The 20,862-nt window shown below is 33.1% G+C and overlaps 1 protein-coding gene across 1 annotated transcript in view; it reads right to left on the minus strand.

The window, feature by feature from the left end:
- Nucleotides 1-10,661: 10,661 nt before the first annotated feature.
- Nucleotides 10,662-20,862, minus strand: part of LOC118734135 (WSCD family member GA21586) — a gene marked incomplete at its 5' end in the record, with an annotated part of 276,288 nt that continues 266,087 nt past the window's right edge. Inside the window, 1 exon segment of the mRNA XM_036463846.1 lies at nt 10,662-10,897. Coding sequence (XP_036319739.1) covers nt 10,704-10,897 — 194 coding nt within the window.

Raw genomic sequence — 20,862 nt, forward strand, 5'->3', positions numbered from 1 at the left:
AGACAAATTCAAAAAACTAATATCATAAAAATCGGTGAAGCCGTTCTTGAGTTATAAATGGTGTTTAAACACGACTTTGTTTTATATATATAGATAGTTCATTTTGCATCAAATGGCACCAAATTTTGGGTATGCAGTTTTGTAGTTCACTCAATTAAAGTAAAAAATACACTAAAAAACTGCTGTTGCTGTGCTAGGAAAGCATTTTTTTTAACTTTTGACGCTTAGCTTTACTGCGCCAACATCAAGAGTTAACCTCCATTTTATTTCAACCAAACCACGCACTATGGCCAAATGGAATAAAAAACATCTAAAATGCTACAAATCTTGAACTCGCTTATTATATTTTCAAACGCAGGTTCAAAAAAATTTACTTATGGGCATACTATGTACATTAGGGTGCTCATCGAAAATATTTTTTTTTTTTTTGAAAATTTCAGGAACCTACCCCCTAATTTTATTCGTTTTTATGAGAAATATTATTGCCTATTTTCATAGATATTTTAAAGGTCGTTTAGAGGTCGCGACCTTTCGTTTTAGGTTAAAAAATACGGTTTTGTAGATTTATGAGTTTTTGAATGACTTTTTTGACTCGATTTCAAAGATCGAATATCATCTGAGAAGAGGATATATAGGCCTTTAAAATGGTATTTAATAATCTATTTTCGGACTTGGCTTGTTGGGATTTTTTATGGGGTAAAATAAAAAAAAAAACATATTTCTCTTAATTTTTTAAATTTTGACCATTGATAATTTCCACAATTTCAAAATATGTAGTACTGTCTAAAATTAAATCTATTTTCAAATAAACTGATACCTCATTAATTGCAATCGTATTAAAATTGTCGAATTTAGGAGACTTTTCTTAAATACGGCCTTGAATTTTTATTGTTTATGTACCGGACGTTCAGATTTTTTGAGCAGTGTGGCTAAGGAATTCATCAATATTTATTCAAAATTGATATAAATATACAATCGTGGCACCGCCCACTTATATGATATATGCGTATCTCAAAATCTACTTGATCGATCTCAACCAAATGTGGTATACACATTGTGCTTAGCCTCCTTAAGTACCCCCTTGAATATTTTTGAAATCCGACAAAACCTAATCCCCCTAAAATATAACTAGCTTTGTGTTTTTTGAAACTACCGTTACGTTGGTGAAACCCGTGGTTTTTGTCCGATTTCAAAAATTTTCAATATCCAATTTTGAATAAATATTGATGAATTCCTTAGCCCTCTGTCGACCACAAAACCAAACGTGAACGTGAATTGCTGGCGAACACGTTGGACCAAATGTTTCAATAAAAAAATTAATTTTGGGCGGGACGAAGTTTGCCAGGTCTGCTAGAGTAGGTATAAAGGTGGTGAAGACTGAAATTCTCTACAACTTTGGAATTTCAATATGCTATGTATTTTCAACCTAAATTGTCAAAAAATTGCGAAAACCGTTACAATGTAAAATTTTTTCGCAGTTTTTGCTAATTTTTTACAATAAAAAATGCTATTTTTAAAAAAACCTTTTATATAACGCATGTGGGAAATTAAATTCTCTACATATTTGTATTTAACCATTTTTTACGAAAAATGCAAAATAAGCATGCAAATCGCAAAAAAAAACAAAAATTAAATCTAAGATGGCGGAATGTTGCCGCAGTGTTGCCACGGACAAATTTTTTTTTCCTACCAAAACTTCCTACCAAACTCAACCAAAACCTACTAAAATTTTATTTTTTTTTTATATTTTTTATGCCAAGTTTATTAAAAATGTAGATAACACAACATTTAGAAAAAAAACACAGATGGTACGATAAAAACAAATTAACAACGTATAACAATTCATTTTACTGTACAGACTTACACAAATGTTTGCCTCTTTACACATCTATCTATTGTGCTTAACCCTAATTGTAATCACTCCATGTTTAAAATTTTGGATGAAGAAGACAATCGTTCCCCAATGTGTATCAGTCTGCTATTTATGATACGTGGGCAGAGACATAGTATATGCTGTGAAGTTTCTTCCACTAGCTCACAAAAGGCTAGGGACCATGCAAGTGCATTTGGGCTCCACGCTTTGCGAGACAGTCAGCTTTCGTTGCCTTCAAACCCTTCATGTCCCGGATCCCACCACAGCGTTACGTTATTGTGAGCTTCCAAGTGGTCGGCAAACCCGCTGCTTTTTTAAAAGAGTCTAAGGGGTTTAACCTGCCTGACTATCCGACATAATATTTAATTTGGCCCCATTTGTCCTTCTGCACAGACTTCGATTGGGAAGACCAGACTTTCTGGAATTTTGGTCAAAATACGCCTGCACCATTACTCTCGTCATCCCTCTTTGATCCGTCGGTATACCATGCTTGGCACCTTTCGTCAATCATAGTTACTATCACTTCACAGCAGTCCCTTTCAGGAATTCTGACCTTGTAGGGTTTGTAGAAGGATAACTCGATATTAGCCAAGAATGGCTTTAGAAAGACCAATAGGTTAGTTTTGGAGATATTCTTCAAGGCTTGGTTGCAAAAATGTCTGGAGAAACATAAATATTTAATATTTTTCGCAAATAACTATTATTGTCGCGGAACCTACCAAAATCCAATCTAGCCTACCAACCTACCAAATAGAAAAAAACCTACCAGGTTTGGTAGGAAAAGCCCATGTTTGGCAACACTGTCTACGTGTCAAATAGAAGTAAACTGCATCAAAAAATCGCAATTAGAAATTTTTTATTTTTTTCCTACCAAATGTGTCTAATTTTACTGGGCTAAACGCTATGTTTGGCGCGTTCTCGGCCGTGATCTAAGCGCCGTACAAAAAAGTGTAGGTATAAAAGTTATGAAGGACGAAATTCTCTACAATCCTTGAATTTCAATATGCTATGTATTTTCAACCTAAATTGTCAAAAAATTGCGAAAACCGTTACAATGTAAAGTTTTCTCACAGTTTTTGCTAATTTTTTACAATAAAAATGCTATTTTTAAAAAAATTTCTATATAACAAATGTGGGAAATAAAATTCTCTACATATTTGTATTGAACCATTTTTTACGACAAATGCAAAATAAGCTTTTAAATTGCAAAAAAAAAACAAAAAAAACTTAAATCCAAGATGGCGGAATGTTGCCAAATGAAATTCAGGGCAAGACTGCCCTGTAGGGAAACGAACTAATGCGGAACCGGTTCGGTTCTAGTGCGTTTGGAACCATGACTAGTACGCGTTAATTCTCTTTTGCATGCTAGCGACTGGCGAATTTAACATTGCGATGTCCTAGGAAGTGTCAATTGTCCCCCGTTGCATCCCTTTGGCTCTAGTTCCGAACCAGTTCTATATTCGACAGATAAGATCTAGTTCGTTTTGCATCCCTTTTTCTATAGTTCCGAACCAGTTCCAAATTCGACAGATGAGATCTAGTTCGTTCTGCATCCCCTTTTCTTTAGTTCCAAACCAGTTCCTAATTCGACAGATGAGATCTAGTTCGATCTCCATCCATTTTTTATGTGTAGTTCCCAACCTGTTATAAATTCGTCACCTTAGATATATATTTCTAATCAGGCTTGTCGAAACATTTTTATATTAAATACTATCGGTTTATTAAAAATTTATAAACCACATTAGTAGTAGTAGTAGTATTAAACTTAAGTAGTAAGTAAAAAACAAAAGTGCGTTCTGCTTAAAAGTAAAAATTTTAGTTCACTTTGTCTTACTTGTGTAAATTTAAGCATATTGATTTTTAAGTAAATTCTTTTCTTTTTAAGCTTATATGTATATGAAGTACTTCGAAAGTTTTTGTCGTACTTAACTTAAATAAGATATACAGTCAGTCAATAAAGTTTAGGTACAGTGAAGTTTTTACAATACCGGCAACTATTTTTTAAATATTTTATTTTCCCCTAATTTTTTATAAAAATATGGTTAATTCTACACCAAAAACCCCAAAAATCAGAGTTCCAAACCTTATGCAAAATTAAAGAAAACTGCAAATTTCCATCCAAGTATTGCAATTTACACTCTTTAGAAAAAAGTTAAGTACTCAGTTATTAGCCCATTCAATTTTAGTATAACAAAGTGCAAGTTTGAGGTAGCAAGGACTTACCATTGATATTTAGCAATTTTTTTTTTGTTGTTTGGTAAGTCCTAGCTTCCTCACACTTGCACTTCATTATACTAAAATTGAATGGGCTAAAAACTTTTTCTAGAGAGCGTAAATAGAAAGTGAATTATTTTAATGAAATTTTGCAGAATTTTCTTAAATTTTGCACATGGTTTGGAACTCTGATTTTTGGGGATTTTGTTGTAGAATTGACCACATTTTTATAAAAAATTACCGAAAACTAAAATATTAAAAAAATAGTTGCCCGTATTGTAAAAAATTCGTTGTACCTAAACTTTATTGACTGACTGTATTAAGGTAGCTGTAGTGGATTGCATAAAAAAACTTAATTTGTCTTTTCTTTAAAAAACAAGGTAGCTCTGGTGGCTTCCATTTTTAAATAATCTTAGTAAGAAAGTGGTAATTATTTTGACACTTTTTTTTAAATGCCTCTTTTTCTGCAACTGCATTGCCTTTCTCAATTGTCCTTCAGGATCTTGGTCTTTGTTTATGGAATCACTAGGTATAATGATTATTAAGCAACTCAAAAACTATACCAGCGTGATAACCGACGTATCCTTTTGAGAGGTAGCCGCACCCTTATAAAAGGAATAAGACCCAAACTTTTCAGGTAAAAATTTCAGTAGGTTGCGTCTTTATGGCCTTTTCAATTTTATAAATTATCATTATTTTTAAGTGGAAAAATAAAACTGAAAATTAATGACAATCTCTGCGCGAAAAAATAAAAATCATAAAATAATCATTATTTGTAATCCCAAAAATAAAAATGAAATAATAATTATTTCCGTTTCAATAATAATTCATAAAATAATGATTAAATGCTGATTTAAATTATTTTACTCATAATGATTACCTTCCCTGCTTTTAAAATTTAAAATAGAATAGTTTAGTGAAAGTACCACATTTCACTGCTTTTGGACTGGTGCGGAACTAGTTACTATCGGACTGGTTCGTTTTTGGCGTAAAAGAACTAGTACTGAACTAGAAACCTGGTTCACTAGTTCGAGTTTTCCCTACAGGGTATGTACGGACCTTTTTCGTTTAACAGCATCGCAGGATTAAAAAACGATTTAATCTTTCCATTTCAAAATAATCTAAAGACGGAAAGGTTTCAAAAAAAACCGCTCAGTTTTAAATATCAGAGTTATCTAATAGATGAATACAGTGGCGTAGCCAGGGGGGGGCGGGGAAGGTGGGGATTGGGGGGATAGATCGCTCCCCCCCTTCGTCAGTGAAATGAAACTTTTTATGTTTGAATTAATAACACAATACTATTTTACCCTTCCGATTTATAATTTTTTTATTTCAGACTGATGACAAATTATCTTTTAATGAGTATATAAAATTATCGGTTGGTGGATTATGTATTTGAATATTTGCGAAATACACTAGGCCATTTTGCTTAGTTCCCCACAGTGTTGGGAAATAATCTATAATCTATACAAAAACTGTACTTTTCGACTGTAAATTGTATCGACTTTTTAATTTGCTAATATGCATGCATGCATACATAGATTCCCTTCAAGAAAATTTTATTTCCATTTATCTTAAAATGATATAATTTTAATTATTTGTTTATAAAAATGCAGTTTACACTTTAACAAAACCCGTATAAATCCAAGGTTTAATCTTTGCGCAACATTAAAAAAATCAAAAAACTTTCGTAAAGCTTTTTAATTAGATTTCCTATAAATACATATTTTGAGTATGCAGTTTTGTAGCCCGATCAATTCAAATAAAGCGCAAGTTTAAAATACAGAGCTGCGACTTATCGTTGAGCTATATATATAAAAATGGTGTGAAAAATGTATAGTAATTCATCAATTGAGAACGGTTGGGCTGATTTCGAAAATAAAATTTTTTAGTTGTTCGTAATTGCCAGGAGAAGGTTTTTACGAAAGAAAATTTTGGGAAAACCCTCCGGGAAGGTCGGAAAATTGGAAAAATCGAAAATTTAATTCGAATGGGTGTTGCTTTTTTGGAAAGGTGTTTAAAACAAGTCGTGCACAAAATTTTAATTTTTCCGATAGGTGGCGCAGGGGTCGAGCTACGCTAAAAAAATGCTTTTGGTTCGTTGGCCGCCTTTAGCCTAGATTAGCTTATAGGATTCATTTTTTCCGTTAAGTGGGCCAGGTACCGATCTATTCGAAAAAGTCTTATTTATGGTCCGATTTGCTTGAAATTTGCCACGTAACATATAGGATATTTTTTTCTGATAGGTGAACCAGATACCGATCTATTCCAAAAAATCGTATTAATCGGCAGATTTGCTTGAAATTCGATACCCGTATTATAGATATGCGTAGAATAGGATCGAGTCATTATTTTACAGTTCGAAAGGTGTTTGAGGGCGGCGCAAATATGCGGGTATTGGCTGTTTAACAATACTTATTACATAGGCCAACAAAAATGGAAAAAAAATTTATGCAGTAAATGTTAACGCTATTTTTGCCGAATTTTTGTGTGCTGATTACGAATCCGTAAGCATAAATTTTCCATCAGCTCCAGATTTTAAGAAAAACGAGGTCAAAGTGCAAAAAATCGCGTTTTTTCAATATTTGAGAAGCTCTAGCAAAGAAACAAAGGGTGGTAGAACCTTCCACTTAGGCTTTGATTAAAGCTAAAAATCTCGAATACTATCCTTGCAAGTTCCCGCACCTTTGCTTGATGGTCACTTATAGTAATTTGTTGAACAGGAATAACTGATTTTGGGAAGTTTGAGTCCCTACCGTAATTAAGCAAAAGGTGATAGAACCTTCCACGTAGGCTTAAATTAAAGCTAGAACTACAGACTACCATCCTTGAAAGTACTATTCCTTCACCTTGCCCTAATGGTCACCTATACTCATTTACTTTTTATCGTCAAAAATGGTGTAACATTCAGTGTTAGCTGTTCAATAAATGACTACAGGGTCAAGGTGCAGGGATGGTATTGAAGTCAGAAGTCCAAGCCTTAATTTAAACCTAAGTGGAGGTTCTATCACATTTTGATTCATTGTTAGAGCTTCTCAAAATCTGGAGCTGATAGAATCTTTATACTTACGTATTCTTAATTAGCACAAAAAAGCCTATCAAAACTTGCTTCAACATTTGCCGCATCCAAAGCGGTGATGCCCTGTGCTACCTGCCTTCTTTTTACAAGAGGTGATCTCCCGAACGGCTGAATCGATTTTTTTGAAATTTTGGACACCTAGTGCAGACTTTCGATATATTAAGGGAGCGTGACATCACCCATACATATCGAATTTTTCATACCGTATATCTCTGAAAGTATTTGTAGTAGTGTCCTGGAAATTGGTATAGAGATTTTGGGGCTACTGGAAAAGGGACGTGGCGCGTTCCAAACATAGTGAAACTTCTACCTATCTGTAAATATATTTATACATCCAGAATACAGTGTTTTTTTCTTTTTCATAATATATTTTTTTGTTAATTTTTATAGAAATATAGTTCATTTTGCTTCAAATGGCACCATTTTGAGTATGCAGTTTTGTAGTTAACTCAATTTCAGTATCATTAAGTGCAAGTTTTTAATGGCTATAACATACCGTTGATTTTTAACAATTTTTTTCGCTGATGATGTTGCGCATTTTCTCCGTATAACGAATGCGTGAGAGTTTTTATGTATGGGAAAAAATGTCAGTATGTAAAAGACTTATTCTGGTGGCTTAACTCCTCCTAAACGACCGAAACGATTTTAATTATATTTTTTTAATGATAATTTTTAGTGGCGCTGGAGCCGAGTTGTTGCTAAAAATCATCGATTCGCAGGCTCCAGGGATCAAAGTCAAATTACTCCCGTTAAATCAACCATCAGAGCCATTGTGGTCCTTGCTTTACGGTGACTATACAGAATGTGGACCAATGATACTCACCAGTTTAGAAATTGCCACCAACTATACTATACAGATTCAAGGACGATTCACTATCGAGCCGCAAGGACTCCCGGTATAACGCTTTCGTCAGGTTATTTAAGACGGCAATGGAGGATAGAAGGTATATCCACAAATCCAAACGTGAACGTGAATTGCTGGCGAAAACGTTGGGCCAAATGTTTCAATAAAAAAATTAATTTTGGGCGGGACGAAGTTCGCCGGGTCTGCTAGTTCTTGATAAACAATAAAAAAATTGACAAATTATAAAGATATTCAATTTATCAAGTGCGCAGAATCGCGCTGTAGGTATGTATGTAAGCTGTGAATATAAAAATTTGGTTAGCTCCCAAACAACTCATTCGAATGCAGCAATCAGTTAAAGTAAAATTTTCTGTTGTTCATAGAAGGTATGAAGCCTTTGGCATAGCCGTAGACAGTGAGTATCATTGGTCCACATTCTATATAGTCACCGTAAGCAAGGACCAAAATGGTTCTGATGGTTGATTTAACGGGAGTAATTTGACTTTGATCCCTGGAGCCTGCGAATCGATTGAAAAATTATAATTAAAATCGTTTCGGTCGTTTAGGAAGAGTTAAGCCACCAGAATAAGTCTTTTACATACTGACACTCTTCGGCTTTTTTCCCCATACATTCTCACGCATTCGTTATACGGAGAAAATGCGCACCATCATCAGCGAAACAAATTCTCAAAAATCAACGGTATGTTATAGCCATTAAAACCTTGCACTTTATGATACTGAAATTGGGTGAACTACAAAACTGCATACTCACAATTTGGTGCCATTTGATGAAAAATTAACTATATTTCTATAAAAATTAACAAAAAAATTTATTATGAAAAAGAAAAAAACAATATATTCTGGGTGTATATATTTACAGATAGGTAGAAGTTTCAATATGTTTGGAAATCGCCACGTCCCTTGCCAGTAGCCACAAAATCTCTATACCACTTTACAGGACACTACCACAAATACTTTCAGAGATATTCGGTATGAAAAATTCTATATGTGTGGGTGATGCCACGCTCTCTTAATATATCGAAAGTCTGCAGTAGCTGTCAAAAATTTCAAAAAAAAATCGATTCAGCCGTTCGCGAGATCACCTCTTGTAAAAAGAAGGAGCTTCTCTTCATATAATTAGTGTAGGTAACACAGGGCAACACCGATTTTGATGCGACAAATGTTGAAACTGGTTTTGATAGGCTTTTTTGTGCTAATTAAGAATACGTAAGTATAAAGATTCCATCAGCTCCAGATTTTGAGAGAAATGTGGTGAAAGTGTCAAAAAACGCGTTTTTGCAATACTTGAGAAGCTCTAGCAAGGAAACAAAAGGAGAAGAACCTTCCACTTAGTCTTAAATTAAAGCTAGAACTACAGACTACTATCCCTGAAAATAATATTCCTGTAGCTTGCTCTGATGGTCACCTATACTCATTTACTTTTTATCGCCCAACAAAAAAAAAAAATACTGGAAAATTATGCAATTGAAAAAAAAAATGTCTAAAAATGACTGTTGGCTGTTCAACAAATGACTATAGGTGACGTTAGGGTCAAGATGCAGGAATGGTATTTTCAGGGATTGAAGTCAGAAGTCCAAGCCTTAATTTAAGCCTAAGTGGAAGGTTCTCACACCTTTGGCTTAATTGCGGAAGGCACTCAAACTTCCCAAATTCAGTTTTTCCTGTTCAACAAATGACTATAAGTGACCATCAAGCAAAGGTGCAGGAATTTGCAGGGATAGTTGTCTAGATTTTTTGCTTTAATTTAAGCCTAAGTGGGTGGTTCTACTACCCTTGTTTCTTTGCTAGAGCTTCTCAAATATTGGTAAAACGCGATTTTTTGACACCTTGACCTCGTTTTTCTTAAAATCTGGAGCTGAAGGAAACTGTATGCTTACGTCAAAAATAGCGATAACATTTGCTGCGTCAAATTTTTTATTTTTGTTGGCCTGTGTAATAAGTATTGTTAAATAGCCAATACCCGCATGTTTGCGGCGCCTTAAAACACCTTTCGAACTGTAAAGCAATGACTCAGTTCTATTCTACGCATATCTATAAAACGGGTATCGAATTTCAAGCAAATCGGACCATAAATACGATTTTTTGGAATAGATCGGTCCCTTATCCACCTATCAGAACAAAAACGAAAAAAAAAATAGAAACCAAGTACAGTCATATTTCAGTTAACATATTTTTTTAATACAAAAATATCCTTCCCTCGGAGCTCCCTGAAGGAACTTTTTGTAACAAGTTTTGACAAAAACCTTATTTTTGTTGGTTTTTCGTTATTTCTCATCCTCGCCTCATAGGTAGATGTGTAAATTTAATTTTACAAAAAAAGTCATGTGCCTAGTTTACATATGGGCAATTCACAAGGTGTTGTGAAGTTATATTTTCCTAACAAAAGTTGTGTTAAAACACGACGGTTGTGAACACCTGTTACGATTATTTATTATATCTCAGCACTTAACCTCACATAACACCGAATAAACATAGGTTGCAGAGTTGTATCGTCATGTGTTATTTTTCTTCACAAAACAATAACAACATTTTTAAAACTGTCATGAAATATCATGACTTCACGACAAACACGACAAATACGACACCTTGTGAATTGCCCAATACTTTCATATTTAAACACCTACAATTCTATCTTCATTAGTTGCGTTTCTTAAAATGAGTTTAATATTTGTTTAAGTAAATAAACTTATTATTACCTCGTTGACAGGGAGTTCTAAAAACTTTAAAACTCCTCTTAACGCTGCTTCTAAGTTCCCGACCAAATCTTCGTAAAAAACAACTTTGACATTTCCTGAGAAATCTTGAGCCCAACTTAAATAAGTAGCCTCCCACTGTTTTAAGCTCTTATGCACGAATTGCTGCCAATCTGTAAAATACGAAAATGAGTTAGGTAGATATGTATTTGCATAGGTATGTATGTGTATGTTTTCTTAAAACAATGAAACTGAATAATATAAGTCAGTCTGTAATAACATCATTGAAAAATTTAATATTTGCGCAGATTTCACGTTGAATGTTAATAATGATATAATAGATGGACGCTTACACAATTAGGGGATTCACAAGACGTGTTAACCGTCGTAAAATCTTAAGATTACGATTTTTTACTGTAGATTAAAATGGTTTTAGAGGATTTCTGACTAGATAGAAATGTTTTTAAACTGATTAAAAATATATATATAATTAGCCCCCATTAAAACATTTTAACCGTTACTTTACATATAAAAATACTAAGCTAAAGATTTAACGACGATTAACACGTATTGTGAGTCCCCTAAATATGTTAGTGTTTGTCGGAGCTTCTTCGATTTGTGGCGTGCGCCTTGATGGTGTCACACAAAGGGGAGGCACCTACAGTTTTACGCCGAATCCGAGTTTTTATAAATTGCACATTAGGGAGCCCATCGAAAATGTTTTTTTTTTTTAAGTTTCAAGACCCTACCCCCTAATTTTATTCGTTTATATGAGAAATATTTTTATAGATATTTTAAAGGTAATTTAGAGGTCGCGACCTGTCGATTTAGGTCCGAAAATCGGATTTTGTGGATTTATGAGTTTTTGAATGACTATTTTTGATTCGATTTCAAAGATCGAATATGATCTTGAGAAGCCTAAGCGCAATGTGTATGCCAAATTTGGTTGAGATCGGTCAAGTAGTTTTTGAGATACACATATATGATATAAGTGGGTGGTGCCACCCCCATTTTCCTCCAATTTCTTGAAAACCCATTTTTTTGTTAAAGAGCGATTGTGTTTATCAATTTTGAATTAATATTGATGAATTCCTTAGTCACACTGCTCAAAAAATCTGAAAGTCCGGTTAATAAACAATATAAATTCAAGGCCGTATTTAATAAAAGTCGCCTAACTTCGACAACTTTTATGCGATTGCAATAAGTGAGCTACCAAGTTATTTAAAAATAGATTTAATTTTAGATAATACCACAAATTTTGAAATTTTGGAAATTATCGATGGTCAAAATTAAAAAAAAATTAAGAGAAATATGTTTTTTTTTTTTATTTAGCTGATAAAAAATCCCAACAAGCCAAGTCCGACAATAGCTTATTATACATATTCCATTTTAAAGGCCTATATACCCTCTTCTCAGATCATATTCAATCTTTGAAATCGAATCAAAAATAGTCACTCAAAAATCCATAAATCTCCAAAATCGTATTTTCTGACCTAAATCGACAGGTCGTGACCTCTAAGTGACCCTTAAAAAATCTATAAAAATAGGCAATAGTATTTCTTATAAAAACGAATAAAATTAAGGGGTAGGGGTATTTTCAATGGGCCCCCTATTGCACATGTTATATGAAAAAACCACAAAAGCCGTCAGGAGAAAATACTAAAATCAACGCGACTTTTTATCCCCTTAAAGACATCCACACACCTAAGCGATTCTGTCGCAACGAATAAGCACGGTTTTTGAGGCTACAGACGTTACTGCTTCGAAAACGCAAGTACGCACACATCTGTGCGATTTTATCGCAGCAAAAACTGTTAATTTATAGACAAACAAAAAGTATTTTTCAACAAAAATAAAATTCTTAATTTTTCTACATCAAATATGTTTTCTTTTCTTACGCTCAATTTTGTTTTAATATTTCAAAATCCTTCTATTGACCTTTTTCGTTCCCAAACCCGGCAGTCTGCGATTTCGGCACGACCAAAAGAAGAACTGTGAATGTTCGAATAAATCGCTGCAGCAAAATCGTGCAAGTGTGTGGTTCCTAATTTAAAACTATGGTGGGCATTGTTTTAATTTTTATCGGAACAGATTCATACCGACAGAATCGCGTAGGTGTGTGGATACCTTAAAACTTGAACCTGTTTTACTAGAATTTCATAAGTCATGTAACTGCATATTAGAGATGGGCGCTTGGGTAATTTTGGCTCACGTTCACGCACGCACGTTTTGTAAATCACGCACACTCACGATCCCTTACATTTTTTTCAATCACGTTCACGCACGTTTTTTCACAAACGTTGTTTTTTTAATTGGAACTTTATTTACATATATACATAAATAGAATTTCATATAAATAGGCTTTATCGCTCAAGTATTGTTATAAAAGCTTGACCAAACATTTTGCCTGAGATAAACGCACTATTAATTTTTTTGACGAATTTCATAGAAAAGAATTCACATCAATATTCATTCACTGAAATTTTAAAATGACGTTAGCAGCCCGATTCTGTGCACTTGATAAATTCAAAATCTTTACGATTTGTTAATAAATCTTGATAAATTATCAAGACTGAAAATGCTATTGACAAATTGAAATTTCATGTGAAACGTATAAATTTTGTATATTAAAAAATTTGTTTTTATCATTTAAATAGTGCATGTGTCGGCATTTGAACCTGCATCACACAGAATTTATAGCCGACATCTCTACCTACTCGCCTACGACAGTCAAAAGCTTTTTTGCTTCTAAATTCATATTTTTCATATGTGACAATGAATTCCCCTCTTGTGGAAATCGTAAAGTTTTTTATTTTATAAATATTGACACAGAATGCGATGGGAGCTTTTACTTGATAAAAATCTTGATACAATTTCACACAGAATTGAGCGGCAAGTCATATTTTTGTTTAAAAATAATATTTTGCCTGGCACAGAAAAAACTCTTTCAACAGTTGCTGAGCTAGCTGGTATGTTTAAAATCTGCCTTGAAAGGCTTCTAAGAAGTGGAAAATCTTTAACTTTCTCCCAAAATTTTAAGACATCGTATTAATGTCTTCAACAACTGTTTCTGCAGCAAAAAAAAAAATAATTGCAATTATTGAGAAATAATCGATTAATCGAATTTTGAAGGCACTTTTAATAGTGAGTATTCACAAAAATACTTTTCCATAAAAAGATTTCTAATTCTCTTGTTAATTATCCTTATATAAAATATGAGTGAGTATTTCTAGCGGCGATAATTATTTATTATTAAACCAAGTTTGCTAAAACAAAAGTTTTGATAAGCGTTTTGTTGTAAGCGGTTGCGTTTCTCGGTGGCTATAGCACCAGCTTTTAAAAGAGGGCACTCAGCAGACACTACGGTTTCCAACATTTTCTAAGATGTTTATAGTATATTTTAAAGAAATCTGAAAAAATATACTACCCTTCAAACTTATATAGTATTTTATTTAAAAGAAAAAGTAAAACCGCGAATATGTCCTGGAACCGAGATCCAGGTGCGAATAGCGTTGACGAAAAATGGTCTTGCAGATGTACTTGGGTATAATCAGGTCAGTAAGGCGTGCAGACTTTGAGATATCTAGGATCTTTATCCATCATTAGGCGAAATGAAAAAAATACAATTTCTTGCTTTTAAGTATTCAGAGATACTGCAGCCCAATAGTCGCGATTTCTAATCGGATACTCGCTCAAATTTCGATAGCCCAAAAACATATCGAGTAACATGATTGAATACTACATAAATTTTATAAGAAGATTGAAAATCCAGGCTGCTGTAGACTAGTTAAGAATAGCAGACAATCTGCAATATTAATTAAATGGCCAGTATACGCCTAACGATTAATGATGTAAAAGTAGCAGACATTCTTAAATTTCTTAAAGTATAACTAATAGACTTTGCCTATGACAGAGTTAATGTGATCAGTGCATGTTAGGTTAGTGTTTATAACAAAACCGAGATTAGTCACTTTAGAAACAAGTTTAAGAGACTTATCACCAATGTACAAGGACGGAATGGCATCAAGTTTAATATTTCTTTTACATACAGGCAACACAAAGGATTTATCACAGTTGAGACAAAGACCATTTTGCGAAGATCTATAGGATATAGACATTATCTGTTGAAATTCTCGCACAAGTTAGCCATGTCTTCAAAAGATCCTGACTAATAAATCTATATGTCGTCCGCATAAGCATGCATTTTTGCATATTGGCAAGTACTAAATATGTCATTAATAAACAAACTAAATAGCAATGGCCCTAGAATAGAGTTTAGATACTTCAGCACCAACCTTTACTCTCTGAGATCGGTCGGACAGATAGCTCTTCATTAACTGCACGGCAAAGTCACTAAACCCAAAATAGTTTTTGAGTTTGAAGCATAGTAGTTCATGGCTAACTGAGTCGAAAGCTTTGGAGAAATCCAAAAGGCATAATAGTGTCAGATGGTTTTTATCAAAGGATATCCGTATGCCGTCAAGTATTTGAATCATAGCCGTGGAACAACAGTGTCTAGCTCTAAATCCGGACTGGAACGGGGACAATACGGTTGCCAGACGTACTGATTTTATCAGTACAGTACTGATTTTTCAACTATTGTACTGATTTTATTCATTTCTTCAATCAGTACGCTAATGTCCTGATTTTTCAAAATTTTTACTGATTTGTACTGAACTTTCAGTTCAAACAAAATACTTTAAGATTTTCCTAAGGTTTTTACATAACGTTGGAACTTCCTTAAACTGTACTGTAAAAAGTAAGAAGAAAATAATTTAATTATAGTTGACATTTTTCAGATAATGTTTCATATGCCCAAGAAATTAATACAACAAAAAGTTCAATCGTTTTATGGGCATACCGCCGGGTCTTTACGTGCCAGTTGCGATAATATGATGGAGCTTAATTTATTTAAAAAGAAGGCTAACGTTTTTTTTCGTCGAGTGTTGCTAGTTATCTCGAAAGTAAGTTTCTGTTTAATAACAACAAATTTGAATATTCGAATGGCTTTTGCCTATAACTTAATACTCTTTTTCACAATTTACTGACATTGTAAAAGAGTATTGCATAAAATACATAAGTTTTTCAAAGTTTTTGCGTAGTTGAAAAAATTAGTTTAAGCCATCAGCAATTATATATGAAGTCCTTAAATAGTGGTACTTTTCCACAGTTTGAAAAAATATGTAATTTTGTTTTTTTTAATACTACACTCAAACGAAGCAACTGAGAGGATCTTAAGTATAAAGTTTGCTTGCTGGCGCATAGACCTATAATTAAAATTATTTAAAATGAACTTCATATTAAAGTAATTTTAACAGGAAAAATGTATAGAATTCTTTGACTATTTAAACACTGAAGATGGAAATGAACTGCGTATTGCTATTCAAAAATGTCATAAATATAAAATAAGTTATTGGCTTCTGTGTACAATGATGTGTACATTCATGTTAAAATGAATAACACTTTTATTTTTTTATGAACTATATATTATTTATATACCAAAATATAGTTGAAAACAAGTACTCTGGTGTTTTAAAGTATTATCTGCTACTTACATTCATAATTTTGCTTTGAAAAAAAATGTACTGAAAAGTACTGATGGCATGAAATAGTCTAACGTACTGATTTTGCGCATAAAAAATCTGGCAACCCTATGGGACAATAACCTAAATTTCTAAAGATGGAGATATATTTGTTCAGATATCAAAGATTCAAGTACTTTAGACAAGACAGGCAAGACACTATGTGAGCGCGAGTCTCAGCTACTTATCATTTTTATAAATGTTTTTCTTACCAACACTAAAATAATAGGATTAAAGGTAAAAACTTTGAAATTAGGTTTTTATCAAAAAAAAATAATAATAAAATAATATCCAGGTTACGAGAAATATGAAGGGTTTTTCAGTTTTGATGAGATTAAATAAAAACAAGCAAATTTAATCAAATAAAATAAAAATGAACTAAAAGTATAATATAAAAAAAAAATGTATTATGAAATAAAACCAACGCAAAATTAGTACTTTTAGTCCCCCTGCAAAATGCACTTTTTTTGTAATAGATTGGCGTATGAAACTTTACAGAAATTGATTTTATATCTTCGCGATTAAAAGTTGTACGCGGCTTTATATCATGTAAATTGCGATAAACGATCACCTGCGGTTTAAAAAGTTACGTTTTTTGTTCCGTCTATTAAATGTCCACGTGGAGGAAGCGATCGAGCAATAACATTGCGTGCTTGGCTCCAGAAGCCACAGTGCATCTAAACTACAGATTTTTTTTAACATCAGATACCCCAAAAAAAAAATTCCTACTTTGTACGCTTTCTAAATAGCATATGGGCATTTCCATGGTGGCGCACGTGACAGTCGTACGATTTCAACGTGCAGAAAAGTAGAGACTAATTTAAATTTCCTCTCCCTTAATTTGATTTTTGGATAGCTCTTTAGAAGCGCTACATAAAGTGCGAAATAAGGATCTGTAAAGAAAAAGGGTTCAAAGATACAAACAAAGCAACATCGGTTCGTCACGTGACATAAAATAGAAGTGGTTTTCCGCTGCAACTATACAAATGAGAAAATCTGCGAATAATGTATGAATTTTTTAATGTAACTTATTACAGTTTAATCTGTTTGCCTTGTGTTATGCTAGCCTTATTTTTGCCTTGAAAATACTTGTTAGATTTTTTTATACAATATATAATAAGGTACGTAACGTGACGTTCGTAACGTGACATATCGTATACTGCTGAAGAAATTCCTTACACCATTTTGAGTTTAACTTAAGTTAAGTTAAGTTTAAGTTTAAGTTAAGTTAACAGGAATTCCTGTTAAAGGAAAAACGCAACATAATTTTTTATTCAGAACATTTTAATGGATATACGTATCTAAATAACGATAAATTCCAAAAAATAGGAAAGAAAATCTTAATACTAAAATACATTTATTTTCGAAGAAAATGCCGTTTGAAATTTTCGCTGCTTGATAGCCAGTGAAGTTGACGTATTCCAGGTATATTTGGGACTTTTTTCCACTTCTCAGCTAATGTTAAAGACATTTCTTCTTCTTTGCTCTGAAGATATGTATGTCAATTGGACACCTTCAATGTGGTTTCGAGCACATTCAAAAAGAGATTTAGCATCGTCTAATACTAAATTTTTTGCTTTAGTCAACTGCCAAACCTTTCTCTTAATAACAGCTCCCACTCCATCGACTGGACCTTTGCCGTGTGAAGTGGCAAAAAAGTTCCATTCGATATTTTTCAAATTTAATTCAACTAAAAATTCGCATAAACTGCTTGCTATAAATTTATTTTTGAACTGGCAACTGCTTTCGGCTGAGAATACGAAGACATTTCTAAAATTTCCATACTGGTTTTGTATTTGTATTTGTATGAGGTACGTAACGTGACAAACTTTGAGACACCAAAAAAATATTATTTAAAAGAAATTAATTCACTTAAATCTTTTTTTTCAACTCTACATTCTAAACTTACTTTGCGTTCTTGTTTTCAACCACTTCCACCGGTCAAAACAGAAGTAAGGATAAAAAATTACTTTTCAATGGCTCGAACGTGACATTAGAATATCAATGAATGTAAAGTAAAAATTACCGTTAACTGAGCTTTGTTTACTCTCTTTGCCTTTTTCTCAAATAAAGTGTGAGTGTGCAAGAGATTTAGTGGTATGAGTGAAATCGGAACAACTCTTTTTCAAAATAATTATTAAGGAGAAAATTCAATAAAAATAGAGAAGTAGTAAGAAAGAGCTACGCTAAAATTTCCCACAATTTGTATTACCGCTGTAACTTAGCAACACTGTAAACTCTTTCGAATAATGACAATTGGATATTTTCTTTTTTATAATATAAAATAAAAACTTTATTTTACAAACATTTTATTTTTCTTTGGAGGTAGACCTTCCGGTGGGAATGCCCATATACTAACGTAATCTACATGCATACTTTGGATATTTAAAAAACGAAAAAAAAACAATATTTATACATGAGTACATGCATTATTTCAAATGAATATTAAAAAAAAAATTGCTTAATATTGCTACTTCCTAATGTCTACTTAATGTTTTCTAAAGAGGAATCCTACATTATTAGACTAACTTAAGAATATCTTAAACTATCAAGAGCTTTACTAAAATCTTATACATTAATCTTAATTTTTACTTAAGAAAAAAACATTTCATGAGTAAATATATAATGTGTGTTATGAGCTTATTTAATAATCCCATACATTTTTTTATATACCCCTTTTGCTTAAATTTTATACACCGCCTCTGGCGTGCGTAAATTTATAGCAGTACAATGTGTAACCAGAAACTTCATAACTAAGTTCATGTGTAAATATGTAAATTCATGTAGTGAACGATTAGAACGATTTGTTGTTTTACATATAATTCTCTTATGTGAATTTCGCTACATTTAACATTCAAAATAATGTAGAAGAGTAGCCTATTTATGTACATAAAACACACTTGGGTGAGAATGTAGCTAAGCTTTGATGATAATTAGCTGTTTCGGTTTTTTTTCTCTTTAATTATGCTATTCTTCTGGCACTGTCTATTATTTTGATGCTACACATGACATTTGGTTATTGAGTTAGGTTAATTTACTCACATACATATTTTTGTTTGAATTATTATTTTTCACTCATAACATCTGCCAGAAGGTGTGACCAGAAAAAAACTATATTCGTAAGATTTTGCCATTAATATAAGTACTATTTAACACATTTAATGAGGTTCAATTTTTTGCATAAGCCTAATGCTATTATGAATATTAAAACTAATCTTAATGAATTTATAAATAAAAAATTTGTAATGTAGCGCAACTGAATCATAATGGATAGCTAATTTTATTTAATTGTGAGATGATGTGAGCTTTAGGTGTATAAGTATGGTTGGGTTGGCGATGCAAAAAGTGTGTCTCTCTGATTGGGAAGGGAAGAGTAGGGTGGTTTTCCATCTTAGGGTGAACGAGGGGCAACTCCATATAAATGTCTGTCCGATGTGCATATTTATTGCTAGGGTTAGGGATGTAGTCTTTTAGTCGTCCGATATTAATAATAGAGTGCATGAGTTTTATTTTTGTATGGTCTGGTTATTGGAACTATGTGGCCGCAAGAACCACCCCAATCCGACGAGCTTAGTACCAGGCTGACGCTAGCATGCACAGCCGTCCACATCCAATGTACCAAACGACTTAATAACAACTAATGGGACGAAAATCATAAGGACTACATGCAAATTTATTTTTAGCTACCGGAATCACATTTGCAACCTTCCATGCATCAGGAAAACAAGAGGTGGTAAAGCAATGACTGACAATATGGGTCAAAGTAAGTAAAATGAGCGCTAAATTATTTTAATAAATCTTATTGGAATGCCGTCTTCACCTATTGCATTGGACCGTATTTTATTGATACATCTTACTACATCACACTCAGACACAGCATTAAATTCAAACATTTGAACAACAGAAGGACGGGGACATGAAAATGAAGAGTTTGGGCGAGTAAGCCAGGGGAAGACGCACGACTCACAAATAAGTTATTTAGAGTTTAAAGGTCGAGTAGGCTGTTTGTGCTGTTACTGACATGTACTCGGAGATTTTTTAGGTTTCGCCACAGGACATTATTGCGGAGTGATGTATTCAACTTTTTGCCAAAGAAACTGCGCTTTTCACGTTTAATTACTGTAGTATCTTCATTCCTAACTGCCTTAAATGCAGACCAATTTGCATCTGAGCGGTCCTTTTTCCTTATATATGCCTTACTACGCTTTCTGATCGCAGTTTGGACCACACAGTTAAACCAAGGGCACGATGAGGACCTGTTTTCAAAAGTGCGCAGCGGGTCATGAGCTCTAAGAGCACTCAAAACATTTTCATTCAAAAAAGTAAGCTTCTCATTCACAAATGAGAGACATGAATACAGTGTAAGAAAATTCGTTTCTATAATTGTTTCCTTATAGAAAGGTTGGTTTCTTTTCTACCTTAGACATTCCGAAGTGGTTCAAAATATGCTAATTTAAAACACAGAATCCTTTCACGTGTTCCTCCGGGGTTTTTGGACATGGACTGTTTTTTTCAATTTAATAGTGTTCGCTTTATTTTTGTGGAAACGAAACATG

This window comes from Rhagoletis pomonella, unplaced genomic scaffold (genome assembly GCF_013731165.1).
Source record: "Rhagoletis pomonella isolate Grant_MI unplaced genomic scaffold, Rhpom_1.0 Rhpom_scaffold_00002, whole genome shotgun sequence".
NCBI lineage: Eukaryota > Metazoa > Arthropoda > Insecta > Diptera > Tephritidae > Rhagoletis > Rhagoletis pomonella.